The sequence below is a fragment of the Piliocolobus tephrosceles genome, chromosome 2, assembly GCF_002776525.5.
Source record: "Piliocolobus tephrosceles isolate RC106 chromosome 2, ASM277652v3, whole genome shotgun sequence".
Lineage (NCBI taxonomy): Eukaryota > Metazoa > Chordata > Mammalia > Primates > Cercopithecidae > Piliocolobus > Piliocolobus tephrosceles.
This window is the reverse complement of record NC_045435.1, coordinates 177,241,676-177,267,133: the sequence shown is the minus strand read 5'-3', so window position 1 is coordinate 177,267,133 and position 25,458 is coordinate 177,241,676. Positions and strand designations below refer to the sequence as shown.

General features: G+C 39.2%; 1 protein-coding gene across 3 annotated transcripts; it reads right to left on the bottom strand.

The window, feature by feature from the left end:
• Window positions 1–11,235: 11,235 nt before the first annotated feature.
• Window positions 11,236–25,227, bottom strand: CCNL1 (cyclin L1). 3 transcript variants are annotated; one of them, XM_023223339.2, is made up of 11 exons: window positions 23,511–25,227; window positions 23,135–23,209; window positions 22,588–22,697; window positions 16,828–16,948; window positions 15,668–15,732; window positions 13,776–13,875; window positions 13,559–13,663; window positions 13,329–13,470; window positions 12,971–13,082; window positions 12,773–12,871; window positions 11,236–12,085 (listed from the first exon to the last, which is right to left on the bottom strand). In XM_023223339.2, the coding sequence occupies exons 1-11, from the start codon at window positions 23,811–23,813 to the stop codon at window positions 11,737–11,739; spliced, it is 1,581 nt and encodes a 526-aa protein (XP_023079107.1). In that variant the 5' UTR covers window positions 23,814–25,227; the 3' UTR covers window positions 11,236–11,736. The 3 variants fall into 3 exon arrangements, 2 of the variants coding, with proteins under 2 accessions (XP_023079107.1, XP_023079108.1); XM_023223340.2 differs by lacking the exons at window positions 11,236–12,085; window positions 12,773–12,871; window positions 12,971–13,082 and having other exon boundaries at window positions 13,330–13,472; window positions 13,560–13,663; XR_002733920.3 differs by lacking the exons at window positions 11,236–12,085; window positions 12,773–12,871; window positions 12,971–13,082; window positions 13,329–13,470 and adding an exon at window positions 15,409–15,422.
• Window positions 25,228–25,458: the final 231 nt, after the last annotated feature.

Below are 25,458 nucleotides of genomic sequence, written 5' to 3'. Positions count from 1 at the left end.
CAGCCCACCTCTCTCAGCAAAGGTCTGCCTTGCACATATAAATGCTCTGACATTTGTCTGGCCCAGTGCCTGACACATAGTAAATACTCCATAAATACCTGTTAACTGACTTCAGTTAATAATTGTCATCGGCAGTCATTGACTGAGCACCTACCGTTTTGGGTCCCTGGTTAAGACTAAGGATACAAGGAGGTATAACGAAGAGTTCTGGCTCTAACTGGAGTCTGGTTGGAGAATCAGGCCAAGCACAATAAATGACGCTTGCCAGCATAGAGTGATGTGTTTTAATTGCTCAAGGAATAACACAGGCCATAAGGGGCACTATTGTTTAGGAAAAAGGAGAGATCCACCTAGGACAAGTTACCAGGGTCAGCCTTTCCGATTGCTAGGAATTGGGCGATGCCTTTAAGGAAGAGATAATAGCAAGATGTATCAAGTACCTCCTACCCTGTGCTAATGCCTCTTTACATACATTACCAACTCTCACAACAATCACACAAGGGAAATGTTTATCATTGTCAACCCACAGATGAAGAAACCCAGGCTCAGAGAGGTTAAGCAATTCTGTCCAAGGCCACATGGCCACTGAGTAGGAGGACTAGACTTCTAATGCAGGCCGGCCAGTTGAACTCCAGAACCCATGCCTCTTTCACCACCCCCGGCCAAGGAGGAAAGACCTCAAACTTTATCAGGTACCTTGGGGCTTAATTTGAAGCAGCTTCCAAAGCAAGCTGACACTGCTTCTAGGAAACAATAGTCAAGCAGGGAAAAGCCGACACCCTCAGGTTCTCTCAGCACCACACTGAATGGGGTGGCAGGTGGAGTCACAGGGTTACTGGAGTTGATCTCTGGACCTGGACAGCTTGCAACCACAAGGAACAGGCTGGGTGCAGGTGTGGGTATGTGCATGACTCTGCTGGACAATTTCCCAGTAGCAGACACCTGGCAAGCAGCAACTGCTGCCGAGCTCTAAAAGACTTTTGATGATTTCAAACCTCATTATGTGGATGCTTTATAAGGAGACCAGTGAGCTCAGGCTTGCATATGGAAAGATGAGATTAAAATGGGACTCTAGCAAGGCCATGCATGTTGATACATAGTAGAGTGGTTAAGTATACAGACTCTGCAACAAACTAAATCCTGGCTCAACCACTTACTAGCTGAGTGAAATCACCACCTCATGGGTTTCTCTCCCACCACAGGGTTTTTGAAAGAGGTCAAATGAGTTAATATATGTGAAGGAGAATGGCATCTGGCACACAGTGCTTATATAAATAAAGGTTGCTATCTATTCTTCTGCCAGCAAAGTCTAGCAAAGGTATGTACCTAGAGTTATTATCAAAGGTTCAAGTCTGGATTAAAGACCTAAATGAGGCTTAAATGGACGTATCTAAAGACATGAGTGTTCCTTTGTAAACAGACAAGTCTTTATTGTTCAGAATAAGGCTTGCCAGTCAGCTGAAGTGAAACTTAGAGCAAGATCCTGTATCACATACAGCCAAAGAGTGACCTCTAGTGGCAAAGGCACTTATTACTGACTATGCAAACTGAAGGCATTCAAGGAACGGACAGATGGTAGGACTAGGGAAACTGATCGTGCATGAGTGTCTTTGTTTGTGCAACTATAAAGGAATACCTGAAGCTGGGTAATTTATAAAGAAAAAATAGGTGTATTTGGCTCACGGTTCTTCAGGTTGTACAAGAAGCATGGTACCCATCATCTGCTTCTGATGAGGGCCTCAGGAATCTTCCACTCACGGCAGAAGGCAAAGGGGAGTCAGTGTGTACAGAGATCACATGGCAAGAGAGAAAGCAAGAAGAGAGGGGGAAAGAGGGGGAGGTGCCAGCTTCTTTTAAACAAGCAGCTCTCACAGGAACTAATAGAGTAAGAACTCACTTACTACCTCAAGCATGGCACCAAGCCATGAGGGATCCACCCCATGGCCCAAACACCTTCCACCAGGCCCTGCCACCAACATTTTGGGGATCAAATGTTAACATGAGACTTGGCAGGGCCAAACGAACCTTATCCAAACCATAGCAATGGGAAGATTGTCTGGACCAAAAGGAAAGTTGTTCTGGAAACTGTAGCCACGAGAAGCCCTATGCATTGGCAAGGTAGTTATCCTGATCTTTGAAAGTTACTTTATCCCCTCTAATATCAGTGCTGATGTTCTCAAGAGCTCATGTTCTCAAGAGCTTCTGGTTATACATGTCTAGAGAAAGCACAGATGGTGTGAACCTTCTGGAAAGGTACACATATGGGAAAAAGTCTTTAAAATATTCATCTTAAAGGTCACAGGAGGCCGAGTGTGGTGGCTCACGCCTGTAATCCCGACACTTTGGGAGGCCGAGGCGGACAAATCACGAGGTCAAGAGATCAAGACGATCCTGGCCAACATGGTGAAACCCCGTCTCTACTAAAAATACAAAAATTAGCTGGGCGTTGTGGTGCACACCTGTAGTCCGAACAACTTGTGAGGCTGAGGCAGGAGAATCACTTGAACCCAGGAGGAGGAGGTTGCAGCGAGCCAAGATTGTGCCACTACACTCCAGCCTGGCGACAGGGCAAGACTCCATCTAAATAAATAAATAAATAATAAAGGACACAGGAACTATCTTAAAGGGGTTTCCATTGGCCATATCGGAATTTGAGTAACAAAATAATGACAGTAATGGATTATAACTTCATAGAATGAGTCCATACTGAAACATATAAACAAACGAATAAATGAAGAAGAAAAGAAAGCTCTTTCTTACAGTGGCATTCCAACTACTAAATGTAGAGTGAATGCTGAAATTTAAAAATCATTTTCAATAATTATTTCAGGTAAAAATCATGAAAGATGCTAGAATTAGTAGGCAGGAGTTAATCAAGAAGCACTATTGATATTATCTAGGCTGGGTGTCGTGGCTCACGCCTGTAATCCCAGCACTTTGGGAGGCCAAGGCAGGTGGATCACCTGAGGTCAGGAGTTTGAGGCCAGCCCGGACAACATGGTGAAACCCTGTCTCTACTAAAAATATGAAAAAATTAGCTGGGTGTGGTGGCAGGTATGTGTAATCCCAGCTACTTGGGAGGCTGAGGCAGGAGAATCTCTTGAACCCAGGAGATGAAGGTTGCAGTGAGCCCGGATCGCACTGCCATACTCCAGCCCGGGAGATGGAGCAAGATTTTGTCTCAAAAAAAATAAAAAAATAAAAAACAAAAGAAACAATATTTATATGATCTAAAGTATCTCCCAAAAGATACTTGTTAATTACAAAGTATAAAAGAAACAATTGTTATATGATCTAAAGTATCTCCCCCAAAAGATACTTGTTAATTACAAAGTATAAAATAGTAACATTTTAATAGAGAACACTGGCAGACAGCATCTTAACTAATGATCATAGTTAACACCATAGGTTACTGGGACAAATTAACACTGTGCCTCCTAATGAGGCACTGAGGACACAACCTGACTTCTATTGTATTTCTCCTGCCAAAAACACAAAACCCAAATCTAATCACAAAAAAAAAAAAAAATAGGGCAAACTCAAATTAAAAGATATTCAACAAAACCATCAGTTTATAACGGGTATCCAATCTTCTGGCTTCCCTGGGCCATACTGGAAGGATTGTCTTGGGCCACACATAAAATCCACTAACATTAACAATAGCTGATGAGCAAAAAAAGAAAAGAAAAAAAAAAAACTCAAAATATTATCATGTTTTAAGAAAGTTTATGAATTTGTGTTGGGTCACATTCAAAGCCATCCTGGGCTGCATGCGACCCATGGGCCTTGGATTGGAAGCTTGGTTTACACTCTTTAAACATGTCAAGGTTATGAAAGCAAAGACAGATTGAGGAACAATTACAATGAAAAGAGACTAAAACGATTACGACTAAAGACAGTATATGATTCTAGGTTGGATTCCGGACCAGAAAACAGGGCACTAGTAGGTAAGTTGGCAATATTTGATCAATAGATCAATATTTGCAACAGTGGCAATGTCTGGTTGATAGATTACAGTATTGGTCAATATGTTAAATTCTCTGACTTTGGTAATTATATTGTGGATATGTAAGATAATGTCCTTGTTTTTAAGGAATATATATTGAAGTACTTATAGGTAAAGAAACAACGACTGCAAATTATTCTCAAGTAGAGCAGAAAAGACATCATAGCACGTGAAAAAGCAAGCATGGTGAAATGTGAAAATGGTGAATCCGGGTGAAGGATATATAAAAATTCTTCACACTATTTTCGCAACTTTTTTGTAAATCTGAAATTATTTCAGAATGAAAATTTCTTAAAAAGTCCACTTCAGGTTCTTTATTATTTTTCTTATGTCACTGAAAAAGGTTGACTAGTGTCTCCCCAAAATTCACGTCCACCTAGAACCTCAGAATGTAATCTTATTTGGAAATAGGGTCTTTGCAGATGTACTTTGTTAAGATGAGGACATACTGGGTTAGGGTAGGCCCTGGTATCCTTAGGAGAGAACATACACATACAGAGAAAAAGCCCATGTGATGATGGAGGCAGAGACTGGAGTGATGCGGCTACAGGCCAAAGAACACCAAGGATTGCTGGGAACCACCAGAAACTACGAAGAAGCAAGGGTGGACTTAGAGGGAACATGGCCCTGCTGTCATCTGGATTTCAGATTTCTAGACTCCAGAAATGTGAAGGAGTAATTATTTGTTGTTTTAAGCCACAGAGTTTGTGGTAATTTGTGACAGCAGCCCTTAGGAAACCCTAGGAATTACAATCACCTGCTTTTAAAACAATGGCGCTCTGGTCTAAAAGACACTTTAGTCTGGCATCCTCAACTGTAAAGATGCTAATAATGATAACGTTTATTGGACATTTACACACCTAACACTGTGTTAAGTGCATTCTATACATTATTTCCTTTAACCTAGGCTTAATTACTAACTCATTACAGATGGGAACACGGACGTTTAGAGTGGTTAAGTAACATGTATAAGATTACACAGCTAATAGAGGATGTCAGCATTGAACACCATCTCTTGGGCCTCTTCCCCTTTGTCGCTCTCTTTTTTTTTTTAAACCCTGAAACAGGTTCTTGCTGCTGTTGCCCAAGTTGGAATGCAGTGGTGCAATCATAGCATACTACAGTCTCGAATTCCTGGGCTCAAGTGATCCTCCTGCATCAGCCTCCCAAGTAGTTGGGTCTACAGGTGCACCACTATGCCAGGCTTCCTCTTTGTCCTTTAAAATCTTCCCCTTCAAAGTGCAGCTCACATTCCATGTCCTCTAAAAATTTTCCAGGACCTTCTAGGCCACATTGGTCCATCTTTCTTCTTTAAAGTTGGCACTCATTGTACTGTTGCTTGGCTCTAAAATATACTGAGGATTATTTTGGATGTCATTTGGCTTTTTAAAACATTGTCTTGTCTCCAATTGAATATTAATTACATGCAGGTATGTGCCATGTATCTAAACATTGAGACTTTACCTACCCTTATTTCTCTAGGTAGAAACCTATCATTATAGCCCTCATCAGATTATATGCAAGTAGACACTTGACATTTGCAATTTGACTGTTCTCAAATAAGTTGGAACTTTATCTGAGACTCTTGATTTCAACTGCATGTGTAAAAGAAGTCAGCTAGGGGCTGAGAGCCTGGCTAATCAATTTAAATGTGGCTTTATTTGTGCATTGTTGGTCTATATTGTATTAATTCTTGTTAAATGAATAAAATTTGGTTTGGAAAGGTCCATGAAAATAACACATCTGGGGCAGGAAATCATTTTGGGCAAGAAATTAAGTTTTGTAATTGAGGGTAGAAAACTGAGCCTCACAGTGAGATTTACCATGTGCCATGCCCTCTGTACGAAGATAGGATGCGTCATGTGCTCTGTTAAGTGCTCCAGCAGAGTAAAAGTCGCTTAAGTGAGAAATTCGTTTGAAAAGGTTTAGCTATATGGTGGTTCACTAGTGATTTGGGGCATGGAAAACAATCTGATTTAACTGACCCAAGAGCCTAGTCAAACAATGCCACATTCACAGATTTGGTGATTCACATTGTCTTGGAATATTCCGTGAGATATCAGGTGTCAAGAGCCAGGTAGGTAACATCACTGAGCAAAAGGGCAGAATTCAAGAAAATACCATCAGCACACTGATACCTGCCAACTGACACCTGGCTTCAGTGTTACACAATGAACAGGGGTGGAGGGAATCATCATGCACTGCCGCATGCAGCCTCACCCAGAGGGCTACTGGATGCTAGTTAACTATGGCCTGGAGTATTGTGGAACTCATGTTTTTTGTGGTTGTTTTCTTTTTTTTTCTTTTTTTCTTTTGAGATAGTCTCGCTCTGTAGCCCAAGCTGGAGTGTGATGGCACCATCTCCGCTCTATGCAACCTCTGCCTCCTGGGATTACAGGCATGTGCCACCACGCCTGGCCTTTTTTTTCCTGACAGAGTCTTGCTCTGTCACCCAGACTGGAGTGCAGTGGCATGATCTTGGCTCACTACAACCTCCGCCTTCTGGGTTCAAGCAATTCTCCTGCCTCAGCCTCCCAAGTAGCTGGGATTACAGACACCCACCACCATGCCCAGCTAATTTTTTGGTACTTTTAGTAGAGATGAGATTTCACCATGTTGGCCAGGCTAGTTTCGAACTCCTGACCTCAAGTGATCTGCCCACCTCAGTCTCCCAAAGTGCTAGGATTACAGGCATAAGCCACAGTGCCTGGCTATATTTTTATTTTTTAAGAGCAGCTACAGGTCTAGGTTTTTAATGTAAATATTTCCAATTAAAAAATATTAGCAGCCAGCTCATTTATAACAAACACTGTACAACCCAAACAAAATACATGTGCAAGCCAGGATTTGGCTCAGGGCCCACCAGTTTGCTACCCCTAGGCTGTTGTTTACATCTATGAACTCCAGGAACCTAGTCCTCTCTTTGTAAAAGGTACAGATGTTCATGGAAGGGTGATTGGACACGCCCAAATGAAAGACAAGAAAGTGTGAATGATGATGATGGCTTTAAAAAGAGTCACTCAGAGGATTGGTAGTATGTTAAATTCATCCATTCCTCAAGTAATATTTATTACATGCCCTAATATGGGCCACTCATAGGATTAGGTGAGGGACATACAATAATGAATAAACTACATCCCTGCCACTCTCTTACAAGCTTACATTCTAATGAGGAAGACATTAAATGATAAAGTAATTTCAGTTAGTGGTAAGCATTGTAAAAATATTAGTGCTGGTTAAGGGATAGAACGTGATACGGGTGTTTAGAGAGGCTTATTTTAGAAGGGGTGGTGAAAGCAGCCCCTCTGGAGAGGACTGCAGAGTGGGACCTAAATAAACACTATCTCTGAGACAGAAACATCCCCACATGAGGATGGCAATAAAGGCGCAGGAAGAGATGTGCATATACAAGGAATAGAAAAAGCGAGGTCGATGGGAGAGGCCGGCAAGGGGTATTTTACAGTGGTATGGGAAACCACTGGAAGCTTTATATATTAAAGCAATGTGATTAACACTTTAAATAGATCATTTTATCTACTGTTCAAAGAAAGGACTGTGGCAAGGGCATGACAGACAGAAATTAGACTACACATACCAGAAAAGTGATAGCTGAAACGGAAATTTGATGAGCTATAAAAGCAGGCAGGGTAGGAATTTTCTCTGTACTTAGAACTGGGTTAGAAGTATATTGAACATAGATGGCAAAAGCAGAAGTGAGAAGAGGACACCTGGAATCAAAGAGCCCAAGCAGTTTTTCATGCCTTAATTATAAAATCTTGCACTGTTCAAGATTTTCTATAAGATACACACATTATTGAAGATACTGTATTAGTATTAGTGAAGGAGCATTCTCAAACAGCTGTCTTTTGAACTGTGTTTATGAGTGGTAGAATTCAAACTTTTCTGAATATTTGAGTGCTTTCCAATATGAAGTTTGGGTTGCAGTGGTAAAAATAAATCCTATTTGCCCAACACATATACTACACAAAATGTTGTAAGGGCCAGTAGACAAGAAGTAGAATAACTTGTCAAGTCACCGTGGAGGAATGATTTAAAATGCAGAGCTGACAAGGAAGTCCAAGTTCCTTCCATGTAATAGATGGAAATGTTCAAATGATTACAAAGCCAACCTTTGAACAAATGGAAGTGTTCAAATGGTTAGAACACCAGGCTGTGGCTTCCAGCCTTAGAGTGAAAGGGATGAGGGGCTCAAGCCCCACACAATGAACGCTGCTCCCTTCCAGTTTTCACATAGGGAAGTGATGTTCCCCTTATCAAACCTCATGCACATTCTGTCTCTCCGACCCCTTCAATATGCCCATGCATAAGACCCTCAGTATGTTCATGCTTTTAACTTCATTTTTAAAAATCTGGTATGTAAATTTTCAAACTTATGATTGTTAAAAAATTATTTTTTGAAAACTTTCCTGAAAACTGAGTGTTTTAAGTAAGCTTTTGATGCAGACTGTGGTGTTAATAACGGGGTTCTAAGAGGCAATACTTAAAAGCAATTAAAGCAAAACTTAGAACTTCAGTTCTAAGAAAGAATTAGTCATTTTTATGTTCACTTTGTTTTAAAATGTGAACATGGTTAAGAATTTCACCAGTCTTTAAAGATACCAACTGCAAAGGACAAATGTAATGTTCCATAACATGAAAGGACTTGTATTAAGAATCAGGATTTTGCTGGGCGCGGTGGCTCACGCCTGTAATCTCAGCACTTTGGGAGGCGGAGACGGGTGGATCACAAGGTCAGGAGATCGAGACCATCCTGGCTAACACAGTGAAACCCCGTCTCTACTAAAAATACAAAAAAAGTAGCCGGGTGTGGCGCAGGGAGCCTGTAGTCCCAGCTACCCGAGAGGCTGAGGCAGGAGAATGGCGTGAACCCAGGAGGTGGAGCTTGCAGTGAGCCGAGATCATGCCACTTACTGCACTCCAGCCTGGGCGACAGAGTGAGACTCCATCTCAAAAAGAAAAAAAAAAAAAAAGGATTTAATTCGTGGGTCATTTAAGGAAAAAAGTATCAGGATCATTAGGACAAATAACATTTTCATTGCTGTAATGGGCCAACCAAAACATGAGACAGAGGACAGAGGGAAAACATACAAAAGCCAGTGAAGTACAAGCACCAATGGATAACAACTGAGAAACCAGTAAAATACCTGGTGGATGAGGCAGCAACCTAGTTTTCAGTTCCAAAATAACAATCTGGGTATCCAGGCTTCTGAATTCCAGACAAATAAAAAAATGAAACCTGAATCTGTTCAAGCCTCAAGATCTACCAGTTTACCACACAGTGGACAGAAAAATGTGTTCAGTGACAGCACAGAGTTACAATGAACAAACCCAGAAGGTGAAAAATTCTTCAGGACATGACCCCATTTCAAGTAAGAAATACGGAGAAGCCTGTGGTTAAAGCCAATGCAACATATTTGGACTTTCAACAAACCAGTTAAAACAAATCAGAGATGAGGGCTTTCTGGATACTGACAGGGATAGTATGGCATTACTTTTAACTCTTACAATAAAGCTCTATGGTGATGTTTTAAAAATCCTCAATCTTGTGGATTGAAACACTTGGGAACAAACTTTCCTTGTATGGGATTTTCTTCCCAATAGTAAGGGTGGAGTGGTGAATTGGTGGGATACAGATTAAGTAAGTTTTGCTAATCATTATTTTTGGAGCTGATAAACAGGTATTATGGGTATTCCACAATTTTGTTTCTCAAAGTAAGTTTGAAAATGAGTATTACTTTTAGAGAAAGCTCTAAAATAGCCATAGAGCAGCATGAAGTTAACATCCTTTGACAACTTAGAAAATAGATTCAGTAACAGACAATAAGACAAAAATCAAGACCCTGAAAAAAATCTTCGCCTAGCTCACAAAGCCACCTCTAAAAACACCATTAACATACAAACCTCATTCCACATGCAGGTGTATCCTCCACAACTCCCCATCTTCACAAACAACCCTCACCCACAGCACTCCTATTTCCCAGCAAAGATAAAGCACATAAGTAATTTCAACACTATTAAGAATTTAATACTTGGGAGGCTGAGGTGGGGGGATCACTTGAGGCCAAGAGTTCGTGACCGACCTGGGCAACGTAGCAAGACCTCGTCTCTAAAAAAAAAAAAAGTTAAAAAAAATTCAAGATTAATTTGCTAACAGGGCCTTTGCTGACATTTGCCTCTGCCTTTTTTCAATGTCTTGTAAAGGAAACAAACTGCTTAGCATTTAGAAGCAGTTAGCTTTTCAGAAATATCAATTTATAATTCAGCAATGTGTATTACAAATCATGCAGAAAGAACAGTCTATCTACCCTCTTTCAAGCATGAAGTGGCTAATTTACACTGGGTCTTGTTAGTTTCCGGTTAGTCTTTATAGTTAGAACTATAACTGATTTAAGTAGCACTCCCAACACTTTTATATCCTAATGAATCTCATCTCCTTCAAAGGAGTTGCCTTGAGAAGCTATTTTTCCCAACCTCCACCACCTGCCATTGGTGAACACATTTTAAGACTTTGGAATCCTCTTCAGAAGCTGTAACTTTATTTTTAAAAATTCCTTAGCAGTAAAATACATCTTCCTCTTTGTGGGTGTATTTTATTTCTTGAAACAGCAACAAATCACTTGTACCCAAGTCTAGTGGACAATTAAAGTAGGTAAAATAAATGTAATGGAGACCCTTAGTGTGATTATAAAGTAATGCAACATTTTTGACTTTTAAGATCTGTAATCTGATTTCCAAAATCTTGAAAAAAATACCAAACGTGAGTAACTTGAAAACATTCATTTGGATAGAAATTCCGGCTTCTTCATCAAAACTTCACTTCTTTGTGATCAGCTTGTATTCTATCAATGACTCAAGTTCAGGGGCCTCGCCTTTTCTCCTAGCCTACATAAAAGTCATTAACATTAAATGCCTAAATTATACAGAACTGTTAAAGCTCAGTAGTTAGTAAGTTTTGGTTCATTCACTACAGCACCTCATTTCAGAAATAGTACTTAAATCTGACTTAAAATTACCTTATGCAAATCAGGTTTTTTGGTTTAGTGCTACAATATAATATTTAATGTTACATTGTTGGGTGACTCCCACTTTTTCTATATATACAGTGAAGACTTACAATAGCTCACAATGCAGTTAAGAATTGTATTTTAATAATCTCATACTACCATCTAATGGAAGAAAGAGTAAGTTCGTCAGAAAACCAGCAGTCATTTTGCTATTAAAATTTTGCTTTTTAATAATTTATTTAAATAAGATATTTGAAGCAGTTTAGAAAAAACAAGATTTGTATTTTATTTCCTTGTAAAAATCTTTACACATGCAGACAAACCAGTGTTAAGAAAGTATTCACCATCATTTAAACAAATAACCACTTAAATAGAACAGTGTCTGCAATTTTATCTGTATAAAAATAAGATACATTTTTACAGAATTCACGCTCCAGTTCTTATAGCAATAAACAATACACAACTATAATAAAGTACAATTGAACCTGACCATGGTTTTTAATTAGATACTGCTAGGGCATTTTAATGTGCAAAAAAATTAACATAGTTCTTTTCAAAAGAAAATGTCCTCAGTGTTCTAGAGACCTAGAGGGTTTCAAGAAATCAAATCCTAATCAGTTTGCGTTTAATGTTTTGATTGAGTCCATACATCACACTGTAGATAGGCAAAACCAAGAACTGATGCTGGCTCAAAGGAAGAGAAAATCAGCGCCTGTGCCTGCCATGTCCTGAGCGACTGCCACCATGGTGCTTGCTTTTATGGGACCTCTCAAAGGAGCGAGATCGTTCACGCCTGTCTCTATGATGTCCCCTTTCATGCCTGTGTTTCTTGGCTGCATCTGAGTGATCCCGAGACTTGCTCTGAGATCGAGAACGAGATTTTTTCCTTTTATGACCGTGTCTGTTTGAACTTTTTAAATCATCTCTGGTATGCTTGGCCTTAAGGTGAGGAGAACCATGATTATGATGTCTTCGAGGGCTTTCACTGTGACTGCGGGACCTGCTTCTTGATCTCGAGCTGTATGTTCCAGATCGACTCCGCCTATTATTATAGCTTAGATAATAAAAATGTGAAGTTTAGGTTCAGTTTCTATGGCGAACAGATTACTCTGGTGGTTGCTCATAACAGGTTCAAAACAAAACTACCAGCTACATAAATGACAAACCAGAACTTTTCAAAACCTCCCCACCCATCACTGCTATATGCCCAAGCCTATACATAACAAATTAAATCTTAAGCAAATGTTCTTATGTCTATATTCCAAGGGGAGTAATTAGCAATTTTTAGTGTCCTAGAGCTACACTTTTTATTAAATATCTCCCACATGTTCAAAAGACATTGAAGAGCCACGAGGAGCTAACAATCTACTTACAAGCCTAACTAGGAAAGATTTATTGACTGGTTAATTTGATTATTGGTTATTAATAAGGGGTTAATGAAATACATTTTCTAACTGAAATTTTTTTAAAAAGGAGTTTTCACATTAAAAACAATACTATGGCCCTCAAGCACTTTGTGGGTAGCTCCTACACTTCTCCAAAAAACATGGGAGAAAATATAACAGAATGTAGATACTGTATGTCCAGAACATCTCCAAACTCATTTCTCGTAATTTACCTCATATTAAAAGCCTAATTCCAACCTAACTTTGAAAATAATCTATGTTCAATTTTTAAAGAAAAAGCATTAACCTTTAAAAACTCCAAATAAGACTGCTTCCCTAAGAAAACATTTACTTACTGTCTTCTTGGAGTATGTGATCTAGAACGTGATCGTGTTCGTGACCTTGATCGACTTGCACTTCTGCTATTTCTACTTCTCTTGCTGTCTTTTCTTACACTTCAAAAAATCATGACATATTAGTTACAAACTTAGTGTGTTAAAAAGTAAACACATAAAAGATTCCTCAAGCCAGTTTTCCAGCCCAAGTATACTCACCCATTGTAAGGGCTTTTGGAAGCCTGTTGTCTATCCTCAGGTTCTTTTTTTACTGTCTTCACATTAATGGAGATTGGTGATTTCTCTTCAGCTTTTACTTCTCTTGGCGATGCTTTTAAAAGACATAACAGCATGTTAACTACTGGATTTAACAGAGGGCCAAAAAGTTGTTTCTAAATGTAACTCAAAGTACCATGCTTCGGCTTCCAAATATCAGTCTTTAGTTGACTGCCATAAGAGAACATAGTAGCAGTTTCTTAACATCATTTTTCTCTATGCAACTTTCAAATGTAAAAGCTCTCTAATAGAGACACATTTTCAGTGTCCCCAAGTCGTTTTAATTCTAAATACATCTTACATGGCTTGGAGGCTGGAGAAAATCCACCGAGGGTTGAAAGGGCTGGAGTTCCATCAGGATTCAATCCCTTTGCTTTTAATTTGGCTTCTTGTAAGGCTACTTTTCTTTTTTCTACTTCTTTTTCCAGTAATTCATAGTTTGGCTGTTGGGGAAAAAAGAAAGTTAGTATTTCTCCCTTACAGTAGCTTAGACTCTTAGCACCTTGGCACAAATGAGTAAATAGAGAATACCTTTTTTCTGGTATAAAGCCTAAGCGTTTCTATGCAGATTTCCTGGATTTCCTCTTCCGTAGTACCAAAAAGAAGAAACCAATGGGGACGAGTTGGCAATGGAATCTAAACCATAAGAACAGAATGGTTTAGATTAAATTTTTGCTAAATCTGTATTGGAACCACTGAAAATTTGTGTGATTTATCCTACAGAACAAAATGGGAAATATACACCTACCTGAAGTGCTCTAGCTGCAAGGTAGATGCAAGCACATGCTATAGTCTCTGGTTGAAATCGAACAAAAACATTGGTTCGAAGACTGTCATTCATGTAATTCCTGAAAAATATTTCAACTATAAGCTTGTATGTAAACAAACCAGTTCTTCTGAAGCTTACATAAAATTGGAGACTCAATCTACTTTATTCTTTTTTCTTCTCTTATTTATATTCACATCCTCATATTCTAGCATATAACAACTCTTAACTCAAAAAAATCAGTAAGCAGTAAGAATTTAATAGTAGGACCATTTGCAATTTACCTATATATGAGCGAAGCTCTTTTAAATTATTTCGTATTACAATCCAACTAGAAATTACTCCTAAAGTTAATATATTTCTGTAAAAAGCAATGCTTTCAAAGTCAATTCTGACATGATTAGTTTCAGAAATGATAAACCACTCCAATAATACTTCAAGCCATTAATTACTGACCATCTCTCCTTTATCCACAATAAAAGCAGTGTCAACCAAGTTCTTTTCAAAAGCTCAAAATACCGTTAACAGGGGTAAAAAGGCATTTTCAGTAGGTAACAAGTTAAACTTATATTAAGAAAATTAAGATATTTAGAAAATCTACATAGGGAAGTAAAGAGCAATAAACACATATAATGGCCTTGTTTACATACCTTTTTTGTGACTAGGTAAAAGAGATAAACTACTTCAGTTAAAAAATTGCTGAACTTTTATTAATGAACCCTCCCCACAACATTCCTAAACTATTAAAGAAATTTTACAGGTCATTTAAAAGGTTAAGCTGAAATTAAATGGACTATTTCTTAAAAATCCTAAACCATGAGAACTGCTATAATCCATTTTATGCAACACATACTTAAAATGTCATGCATTTTATAAAAGTAATGAGACTTTTCTAACATTACAAATATTTACTGAGTCCAAAAGAAGCATGGCAGTCATTAAAAGGACATCTTGCTGGGAAGTCCAAAATATAAAAATTACTTCACTAAGTCCTTCACATCAATAGTCTTAGGAAACAGTAGTTGTGGCTGATCCACAAACTCCTTGGCTTGACCTTTAAATAAGCCAGCACTCCAAATCACACAACTGCATCTCAAAAAGTCCAAGTGCTAAAGCATTTAAGCAATATAATAGTAACATCTCTTTTAAAAATGAAGTGCTTCTTGCTTCTAATATTATTACCGCAATACAGCCAAGCAGTTATATAAATTAAGCCAGTGTGGGAACTGGTGCCCATTTTAAGCTGCAAGTTTGTAGTCTCCTTTGGTAGAATTCATGCTATACACACTAAAAATAAAAATTTAGTCAAATTCCTAATAAGAAACCATTTAATTCATAATGGCTGGACAACAAATCTATCAAAAATGAACTATTCATTTTGATAGTTACAAGTATACATTAAATACATAGGCATGTCAAGTAGTTACTTCTAGAAGCAAATATACAAATCCTTTTGACACCCCGACAGAACTAGAAGATGCTGCCAGATGGATATGGACCACTTCAGTGAATCTCGGATGAGAGCTTGCACTGGATTGGCTGGAGAGCAGGGTAGCCAATCAGGCCATCCTGAGGTCATGGGCTGAAGTGCAGAGGGCAGAGTTCTATGACTTACCATCATGGACTACCCTTTAATTAAAGAGTAGAAAAAAGAACAAAGTTAAATTGAGTTCTCCATTAAAAGTAATTAGTCAAGCCAAGAAAACAGGAAGCAGAAATAAGCATTATTTACCTTTTGGTTAAAAAAACAAAAACAAAAACAACAAAAAGCCCCAAACAAACTTATCTCATTATTTTGGAAAGGGAAAATGAAACTTACTTTATTTCTGCTTCTGTTTTCCTGGCTAGGAAAGAAATCTAAAAAAGTGACTTACCAGGCAGTTTGAACCAGGGTTTGATTACGTTCACATTCTAAGACTTGTAAATACATAACAATGATCTGAAGGACAAGGGAAAAAAACTCAATTTAGTATACTGGTAGTTCTTTCCGAGTAGAGTTCAATGAAAAAAGTAATTGAAAATGTTAGATTCAAGTTATAATTCTGCATCGATAATACAGACCAATTTAAATGTACGTTAAGATTCTAATGTGAACCGTTGTATGTCTAGATTTTACATAAATTCTGTTTAGAAGTACATTTCAGAATTATACAGGAAAAAAAGGCAATTAAAAGAGTACTTTTTTTTTTTTTTTTTTAGATGGAGTCTCGCTCTGTCGCCCGGGCTGGAGTGCAATGGCCAGCTCTCAACTCACTGCAAGCTCCGCCTCCCGGGTTTACGCCATTCTCCTGCCTCAGCCTCCCGAGTAGCTGGGACTACAGGCGCCTGCCACCGCGCCCGGCTAAATTTTTGTATTTTTTAGTAGAGACGGGGTTTCACCGGGTTAGCCAGGATGGTCTCGATCTCCTGACCTCGTGATCGGCCTCCCAAAGTGCTGGGATTACAGGCTTGAGCCACCGCGCCCGGCCAAAAGAGTACTTTTCATTGGCACTTTACTATGTGATGGGCACTGTGCTAGATTATTTCACCTAATTTCCCAAGATACATTTCTAGCCCAGGTAGTCCTGACCTGGGTAACTCACTCTACTGCTTATATTGATAACGAAAGCTAAGAGATGTTGGGAGAAACAAATTTCCGATAATGCTAACAGTGAGCAGCCAACACACTTAGAACATTCTACTATGACAGTAAGTGTGCTAGACACTTTTGTAGCTACACATTTATTCCTTGGAATGAGGAACTTTACATCTCTGTTTTCTAGGTGGAAAAACTGGGACTTTAACCACAGAAACAAAAATAACTTCTCTATGAACACACAATTAAGATTTAAGATTTGAACCTACATTTTTGACTGTCACTTTACTGATAAATCTCAACATCCAAAAGAATGTTTTTCGATGAAGCCTGAATCTTTAAAGGAATGCTTTTTAAAACCAAGGTTAATGCTCAGATAGAAACATAAATTCATATAAAATATAATTTTTAGAAAAGTCCTAATACTTACGAACCCAATTTCTGTACTCTACAACTCACCTTATGAGGATGCTTGACATGAACACAAAATCCCAACTCCTTTAGCACCCTCCTCTCTGCTTTGATAACTTGATTTTTGGTGTTAATGTAGTTCTGATCAAGGATCAGGGGGCTTGGAGTCCTATAGTTTGTAAGAAATAAAATCAAAACTGTTTTGCACATCCAAAAAATTTTATTTGTGGCATCTCCATTTTCCCTTCCAACCAACTATTGGCAACAGAAACCAGCTTTTTAAACTCCTGCAAACAAGTTAAAGCATTAATCTTGTGCTGTCCAAGTTATGCTAATTAAATATATACATCTACGAGACTAAGTTCCTAAAGGAACTAACAATTCTGTAATGAAAAAAATTCACTCTAATGCTCAAATTCATCCTTGCCAACTTTTCCATTCTGCTTATATTCTAGGAGTACATATATATATATATATATATATTTAACTTTAGTGATAGCATGATTTCTTATCACAAACCTCAAAGTCTCTCCAAGAGACTTTCCACTGGCCAAAGTAATGTGCTCCAGGCTGGTCCGATGGTAGTGGGTTATCAGAACTTACTAACATCAGTGTCACTAAAGTTGGTATACAATCCCCCCACTGCTATTTGATTGGCTTAAAAAAAAAAAAAAAAAAAAAAACTAACGTGCTCCTAAGATTTACAGTACGATAAAGTCCTCAAAGACCATACTGATTTTTCAGTCATTCTATAAAATAATAACTCTTGGCTGGTTTATGGCCAAAATTTTTCAAAAGCTGGGGGGGAACAGTACGGGTAGTTAATCCAGATTCCCCTCCAATGGGGTAGTATGTTTTTAACAATTTGTTGTTAAGAGCCTACCTGTTTAAAAAAGTAATCTGAAAACTATAGATTCAGGTCAATTACCCAAATAAATTAAAAATCATATTTAAAACTCCACGTGACCCATGAGATCCAGGCCAAAATTTGATCAGGGTTGTAGTTATTAGGCAATATGCTTTAGTATTAATACAGAAGAGAATGAACGGCTATAGTGAGGGAACCAGAACATATTCAAGGGCTCTGTACCAGACTAAATTTTGGTAACTGAGAAGTTTCTATAATACAGAAGGCTTATGTCAGTGGTTTAATGCTTTAAAAGTAGTACATTCAACTGATGTTATCCCCATACGTTTTATTACATAGTTTAAAATCTTACAATAAAAGACGATCTTATTTATGTCTTACAATTCGGAACTGGTTTCTTCCCGAGAAATTTTAGTCAGGAAAGGTTAAGGAATTGGGTTTTTGTTTTCTGTTGTTGGTCATGTCTGAAATTTGCCCAAGTCCAACACATTCTTAGATCCAACCAACAAAAACTACAATTGTATCAAGACACTGATTATATGGTAAAAGTAGAATACTTCAACATTTTTGTCCATACTCATTTCATTTTCAGCCAAAAGACTTAAGAGTCTTTGCTCTAGGGGATCCAGAAAAATATCTCGTATTTTTAAAACAAAAATCTACTTTGATACATGCACTGAAGGTTAGAAAACAACCTGCAATGAACTTCATTACCCCTATGGTAACATCAGAGTAAAAAGTCAGTTATCACACGTTTTCCTTACTTTCCTCCATTTAAAATTATTACAGAAAGTGGAATGCTTACTAAACAAAAATTGGCAGAGCTGACAAGATAAAAGACATCTGTTACTTAAAATGGCCTTCACTCAGACCCATTCCTCACACCTATGAGGAATGAGGCCACCAGCTGGCCTCATTGAGCTGCTTTCTAATATTAACGTGTAATGATGAATCCATTTTATCAGGACAGTAGGCTACAAATTGCTCTTTGGAAAATAAGTCAAACTTAATTCTCATGAAAGCAACCTCTCTCTCTCTCTCTGTCTATATATATATACACACACATATACATATACATACATACACATAAACATATTCCAAAGATCTTAAGGTTTATGATCAGGTTTTATCATCATAGGAAATTTGGAAAAAAATTAAACCAACCTCAGACTCTTTTTAACTTATGGTGGTATCTAATGGCTCTCCTTAACTGGCATTAAGAGATAAAATAGCTCCAGTGTTACAGCTGCATACTATTTTAACTCTTAACCCCTTGCAATCCAGACAGAAGACGGTATCATCAAAATCCCTAATAAAATGTAATTTTATGAAAATATAGTTGTCTCATTTTTCTCTATTTGTTAATAAAAATGATACCTCTTAACCTGCTTTAAGAGCTGCCTTCAAATGGTGATATAATTCATTTGTTCTTGCAATTACACTAAAGAAGCTAAATATTTGTTTGAATTATAGCTACTATTTAGTCCCAAATCAGACTTACATGCCATATTCTGTTTTTGTGTCAAATTCCCAATGACATCAAAACAGATTTAAGAAAACTAAACCCATTATTTACTATAATTCAATATACACTTAACTTCTTGCTTAATCCTGCTATTACCTGCAATTTTCAAAGTTAACTTTGTGGGTATATAACCTAAAACCAGACACCTTTATTTTGTTCAGAATTGGTTCTACCTCACAAATCAAGGGTGCACCTGTAATTTACAACTACCGGGTAGAGGTTACTTTGTATCATAAATTTTAAAAAATGTATCTCCATAAACCAGCAGTAAACAAAGTTTCAAATTACAAATTAGTACTTTCTGTTGCAACAAACACATTAAATTAAGGTCTGCTAGAATTTTTTCCTCCCTAATCAGGTAAACTTTCCTTGCCAATAAAGTCTGGGGAGGTGGCATTTTAAAATCTCTTTAAAAAAGAAGTCTTCATCTATTCAAAGAAAACTCAGAAATAATTTTCATTATCAACACACAAACTCAATTTCTGCTTTAGGTTTCTATTGTCCGATTTTTCTGATTTATACAAGAATTATTTTCAGTTTTAGAAAATCCTGGTCTTTGGTCATTAGAAGTTTATTATATGGTTTGTTAGAGAAGCTATTTTCCTTTAGCATGATTATGTAATTGACATATAACTCAACAACAACAAAAATTACAAAGTCCAAACATAGTTAGTTTCATTTATGTGTTACAAAGACTGAGAAATTTTGGAACCAGGTTCTCAAGAGACTGTAAGAGATAGGTAGTTTACAAAGAGGCATACTGCCAAGCAATATACAAAAAATCTGTAATGCCTACTTAAAAGTAGAAACATTCTTTATAGGTATTTAAACAAACTGAAGGCCACCTTGTAGAGCCACAGAATTATACCGTAGAAAGCTGGTAGATTAAATAACATCACTTAATATCTTTCCAATTCTTACCTATCCAACTTTTATCATCTAAGGATACACTGAAAGTACATTACATTTACTAATGAGAATGGTTAAACCAGTCTTTGAAAATTTTAATACACTGCATCTCAAAAGTATTTGGAAACAACTACAATGAAAAAGCAATCGTCCCTCTAAATTTAACCATTTATTGTGAACTTAAAAGATAATTATCGAACCACAAAAAATGGAAGGAGGAATAGGCCAAACAATCCAGGTTGGGAACTAAGCACTGGTACTTTTTAAAAAGCTCCTCTGCTAATTCTCAATGTGTAGCCAGGCTGAAGAGACCAATGACCTACAGGCGACATGAATAATGTATCTCCACTGTAACTGTCACAGTCACACTACAATTTAAAGTTACGAATAAACTAGATGAAAACAAATAGCATCATCAAGTATGCTTTACCTAACTAATGTATAATACCGACAGTACTTTCTAATGACATTAACCTGTGCAAAAATAAATACAAAGCTATAGTTCTAATAACTTGGACAGCAAAGACAAAAGCTTGTAACAAGAAACAGGAGTTTTTCTAAATGGTTCACCAGTGGCCAACCTGTTAGTCCCCGATTCCAGTGACCTATTCTCAGAGCACTGGCTTCTCCTTGGGGATTTTCGATACTTCACTCACTGTTGCCATGACGACAGCTTCATCTCTATGTACCACTCCACATCACCCAGGCTTTGGTAAATGTAGCTGGTCGCTGTATAGTCGGTTGCAAGGGAAAAAAGAGTTGAAGTTAATAACATATACAAGTTACGTGCTTGAGTAAACTTGTAATATGCATAGAAACACTTTTACATCCTGCTTTAAAAAAAGGCTTCCATGCAATTAACAACTCCTTTTAAATTTTGCTATAATCAGACTTCTAAGATTGAAACAAAATCAGTTTCTCTGTAATAATGACCCAAAAAACAAAGTTACATCAGACACAACGATCAGGTGAGATTATACTATTTTAAATTCCATGGTTTTCACAGTTAAGACCTATTCTGATATCAACGAAGAAAACTTGGTCTCACGGGAAAATTTCACAAAAGATAATCATGTGATTACATAATAGCTGGCTCAATGGTTCAAAGAATACTACTAGAAAACCATTTCCTTTAAGCAAAGAGAAACCTTTGACTAAAGATAGAGCCTTGTATTAGTGTCATAACTTTAAACATCCTGAAGAATCAGCCAAGTATCTAAATACAGATTAAAGCTCAGACCATATCAAAGACCAATTTGAAATCTTCCCAATTCCCAGGGACTCATCAACAAACTAAAAGATGTTTTAGAATTTAAAAATTACTCTATCCCTGGACACAGTTAAGGTGAATGAGAAAAGATGGGAGAGAAAAAGTATGTAGGAAAACTGTTTCAGACTTTTTGACTAGGATATTTTTTTTAAAAAAAGAACTGTCTGTAGACTCACAGAATAGACTAGTCATCTTAAAGTTGCTTTAATATTTGCTTGTCTGAATAGTTCCATTACTGCCAACTTACAGATTCAGCCAATAAGGACTACTCATATAGGATACTAACAGCACTAACCAACATACCCAACCCCCAGAACAACTTATAATCCTTTTAATAACTTCCTTTCAAACTCAGTACACTGACTAACGTCACTACAATTCCTTAAAGAGTGAATACAAAAACTAATCTACACCAAATACATCCTTCTGCAGCATGTACTGAAAGTCACCTGTAGATGCAGGAAGTCCTGCAACAAACTTTTTGGTACTGCCTCACAGGAACACACAGGTCCACATAAAATTATGTTACCACAACACCTAGGAGATACTATTTCAGTCTCTGTATTTTCTTACAACATCAAATAAATGAGCCTTATCTAAATGCAACCCAATCAATCTTGTTAATTTTCTAACCCACTCACTGAGACTGTATCTGACCAAAACAAAATACCTGTTTAATCCCTTTGACTTCAAACTTCAAACTTTATCATCCTGCAGTCCTTTCAGATCCGGTATTATTCGATATATCGTAGTTCAATGTTGAGAAGTACTCTAACAAAAGCCAACCTCAATTGATAAAGAATTAACTGGGACTTCGAGTAGAAAAACATAATCTACACAGAACTTTGCCACAATATTAACTTAAACTACAGTGTTTAAACTTCCACAGCCTTCAGTCTTCCAGAGAGGGGAGAGGAAAAATAACTTACAGAATACACTCACACTTGAGCCAAATGTACTCCCTTTCTTGTTTAATCTTAAGCCACAGGCCTGGCTTCACAGCACTGTTAGGATTGTCCATAAATGCAACTGCCTCTACAAACTTTAGATAACCGGTTAATTATGTTTCTTTTTTCAAATTATTTTAAATATCAGTGTTCCTATATGAACGTTAACACCTAAAGTCCATTTTCTTTTGCATCCATATTGACTTGAGAGGAAAGATGTTTTGATTTGATGACGGGTGCACAGTACAGCAGTAGCAAGAGATGCTATGTTCAATAATGCCAATCTTACCTTTTTCCTCTTAACTGGCGTAGGTGGTGGAATACATTAATCACATCTCTTATTCTTCTAGGTGCTTCTTCGATTTTTGATGCAAGATTAATACAAGCCATAGCAACAATCTGAAAGAATCCATGAGCCACAAAAGCCATTGTTAGATTACATTCACTTTGAAGAATAAACTTTAGAACACAAGTGGGACAATCTTTAGTAAAATTAGAGCGGACATTTCTATGCCATAAGCCTACCAGCTATGCTAGTACTACACTCTTTGTTGTTCCACTCATCTTAATTTTGGTTCCAGAGTCAAACTCAATCTCACAGCACTTCTATATTTGGTTGAAAACTACTTCTCGTTAAGAAAGCACTTAGGTTCGGGATCCATTTTCTGGATTGTGTACCACATTCTAAAGGCTTCCACTTCCTGGCGAGGGAGAAGTAGGTACAAAGGCCTAAACTAAACCACTCCCTTTCTGGAAAAGCCGGTTGCTAACACTACCCCTACTTCTGCCCATTTCCGGATGAAGAAATCCCTTTTACCCGCCTCCGCTGTGCTTACCTCGAAACTGTGTTTGACGAAAGATTTGGAGTAGAAAAAACGATGAAACAACACCTGCCCCGTTGCCATCGCCACCTGCAGACAAGAGAGGAGAACGGAAGCGCAGGGGTCAGGCGGGCCCGCTCCAGGCGCCGCCGCCATTTTGTGCCGCCGATCGCTTCCCTTTCCCCTCCCGCCGCCGCCGAGAACAGCTCGCTGCCAGGTCCTCCCTCCGCAGCCCCCCGCCCCAGCACACCCCGGCCCCGGCTGGGCCCCGAACGGGAGAGCCTGAGGGAGCCGTCCCCACCCTTCCTGGGGCACGGTATTACTAGGATGCGGCGTAGGGGACGGAGGGGAGGAGAGGAGCGCCCGGCCGACCCAGGACCAGAGCACTGACCTGCGGCAGCCGGAGGAGAATGCCGGCGGCCTGGATGAGCTCGCAGCCCAGGATGCGTAAGTCTGTCTCGCTGGGCAGGTCGAGCCCGTCCTGCATGGATGGGGTGGGCGAGAGCCTCTCCTCCGGAATCAGAGAGTGGTCGATGGTGAGTGAAACTTCCGAGTACAGGCGATCGCCGATCAGGATCCCTCCCGTCGTGGTCGTCGTCGTGGTCGTCGTCCCGGAGCTGGAGCCGCCCGCGCTTGGGGCGGCCGACGAGGCGGCGGCGGCAGCAGTAGCTGTCGAGTGAGGCCCGGACGCCATAGTCTTAGCGAGCTGCACGCAAGCTCAACGCAGCCGGAACCCGAAACAAGACTAACCAGCGTTCTCGGCGCGACGGATATTCCCGTGACCGCCGGGTTCTGGGCCGCTTCACGCCGCGTGCGCTTCCGCCCTGACGTCACCACGCCGGCCCGCCGCGCGCCAACTAGTCCCTTCAGGCCGCGCTTCCGCCCTCGGCATCGGCCTGCGAGGAGAGTGTTGGGTGCTGCGACAGACCTTGGGGTCATCAGTGGCTAAGGAGGCCTTGTCTAGCCAAGGCCTGTCGAAACCACCTTGTTTGTGATACTTAGCCACACGAATAATGGAGCTTTACAAGATCCCTTATGCCCAAAATAGAGATGGCGGCATTGGCTATCATCTCTGTGCCCCTTCACCCTGCGTTCCGGCCTCTTCCTTTAACCTCCGCGCCGCCAGTGTTCCGCATGTACCAAGGGAAGTAGCGGTCGACCTGAGTGCGCTTTGGCGGGTGGAAGTGGTGACTGGTGTCGTGTGTGGACGAATGTGTAATATAAAGTGACTCTCAAGGAACCTGGAGAGGGCTGCTTTACAGTATTTATCCTGCTTTACAGAACGCAGGGCAGTGGACTGTATCGGTTCCCAGATGAAAGCTCCCCGGGGGGGCGTGTTTTTGCCAGTGTGGGGAAGTAGGACGGAAGCGTAGGAATGACCGCGAGGGCGGCTGCTTTCCTAGCTCCGCTTGCGAAACTCCTGCCCGGCCTTTGACACCGACAAGGTTTTCAGTAATCTGGAAAATCCCTAGTTTCCAAAAATAGTCTTAGGGCGAGGACTTGACAGAGGTAATTTGATTATGCCTGGGAGTGTCAGTTCATACATGGTTACCTGCCGAGGGTAGGCAGAATAGGTGAAGTCAACCTCGTGGGTTTTTTTCCTGTGATATTAGCTAGCAATTTCCAGCGTTTCCTGAACCTTGAAGTAAAAACGATGATACTGATCTAAACTACTAGAATCTAGGTTGGAAGGAAAGTAATGCATCACGTTTTACTTTTGACGCTCAGAAAGCGATACCTCAAAGACTGAGAGGCTTTAGAAGCTGCCTCATAATGCAGGTCCTCCTAACCTTGACTTGTTGCCCGCCCTTTCCCCAAGTGCAGGGAGGTACTCTCTGAAATTTCCTTCCCAGACTAGAGAAGCCTCTTTGTAGAAGAAACAATCGCATTCTTCCCCTCACTGAAATCTGGTATCCTATTTCAGAAAGACAGAAATGCAGCCATGCCTGGAGGGACTTTTTCACAAGATAACTCAAAAGAAAATTATTTGCTACTTAATTTCTGTCCATTCATTCTTCCCAATAATCATTTGCTGCTTCTCAAAATAAATGTCTACATTTCCCATCTCCCATTTCCCCTATGAAAAAAGGATATAAAATCTTCTGTACTCCATTAAGCTACTGGGTAATGATTCTCCTGCTATTACTCCGGTGTTATGTATGCCTTGTCTCCTGTTAATCGCCTGTTATCAGTTGATGTCTTTTTTTTTTTTCTTTTTTTAAGGTGGAGTCTCGCTCGGTCGCCCAAACTGGAGTGCAGTGGCGCGATCTCGGCTCACTGCAACTTCCGCCTCCCGGGTTCAAGCGATTCTCCCACGTCAGCCTCCCCAGTAGCTAGGA

Excerpts from the sequence above, each read along its gene's own strand:
- CCNL1 (XM_023223339.2), bottom strand. The coding sequence starts at position 23,813 with ATGGCGTCCGGGCCTCACTCGACAGCTACTGCTGCCGCCGCCGCCTCG. Across the intron at positions 12,872-12,970 it reads TCCAAAAGCCCTTACAATGG|TGTAAGAAAAGACAGCAAGA; the intron begins GTGAGTATACTT and ends GATTTTTTGAAG. Across the intron at positions 12,086-12,772 it reads TCACATACTCCAAGAAGACA|CTATAATAATAGGCGGAGTC; the intron begins GTAAGTAAATGT and ends TTATTATCTAAG.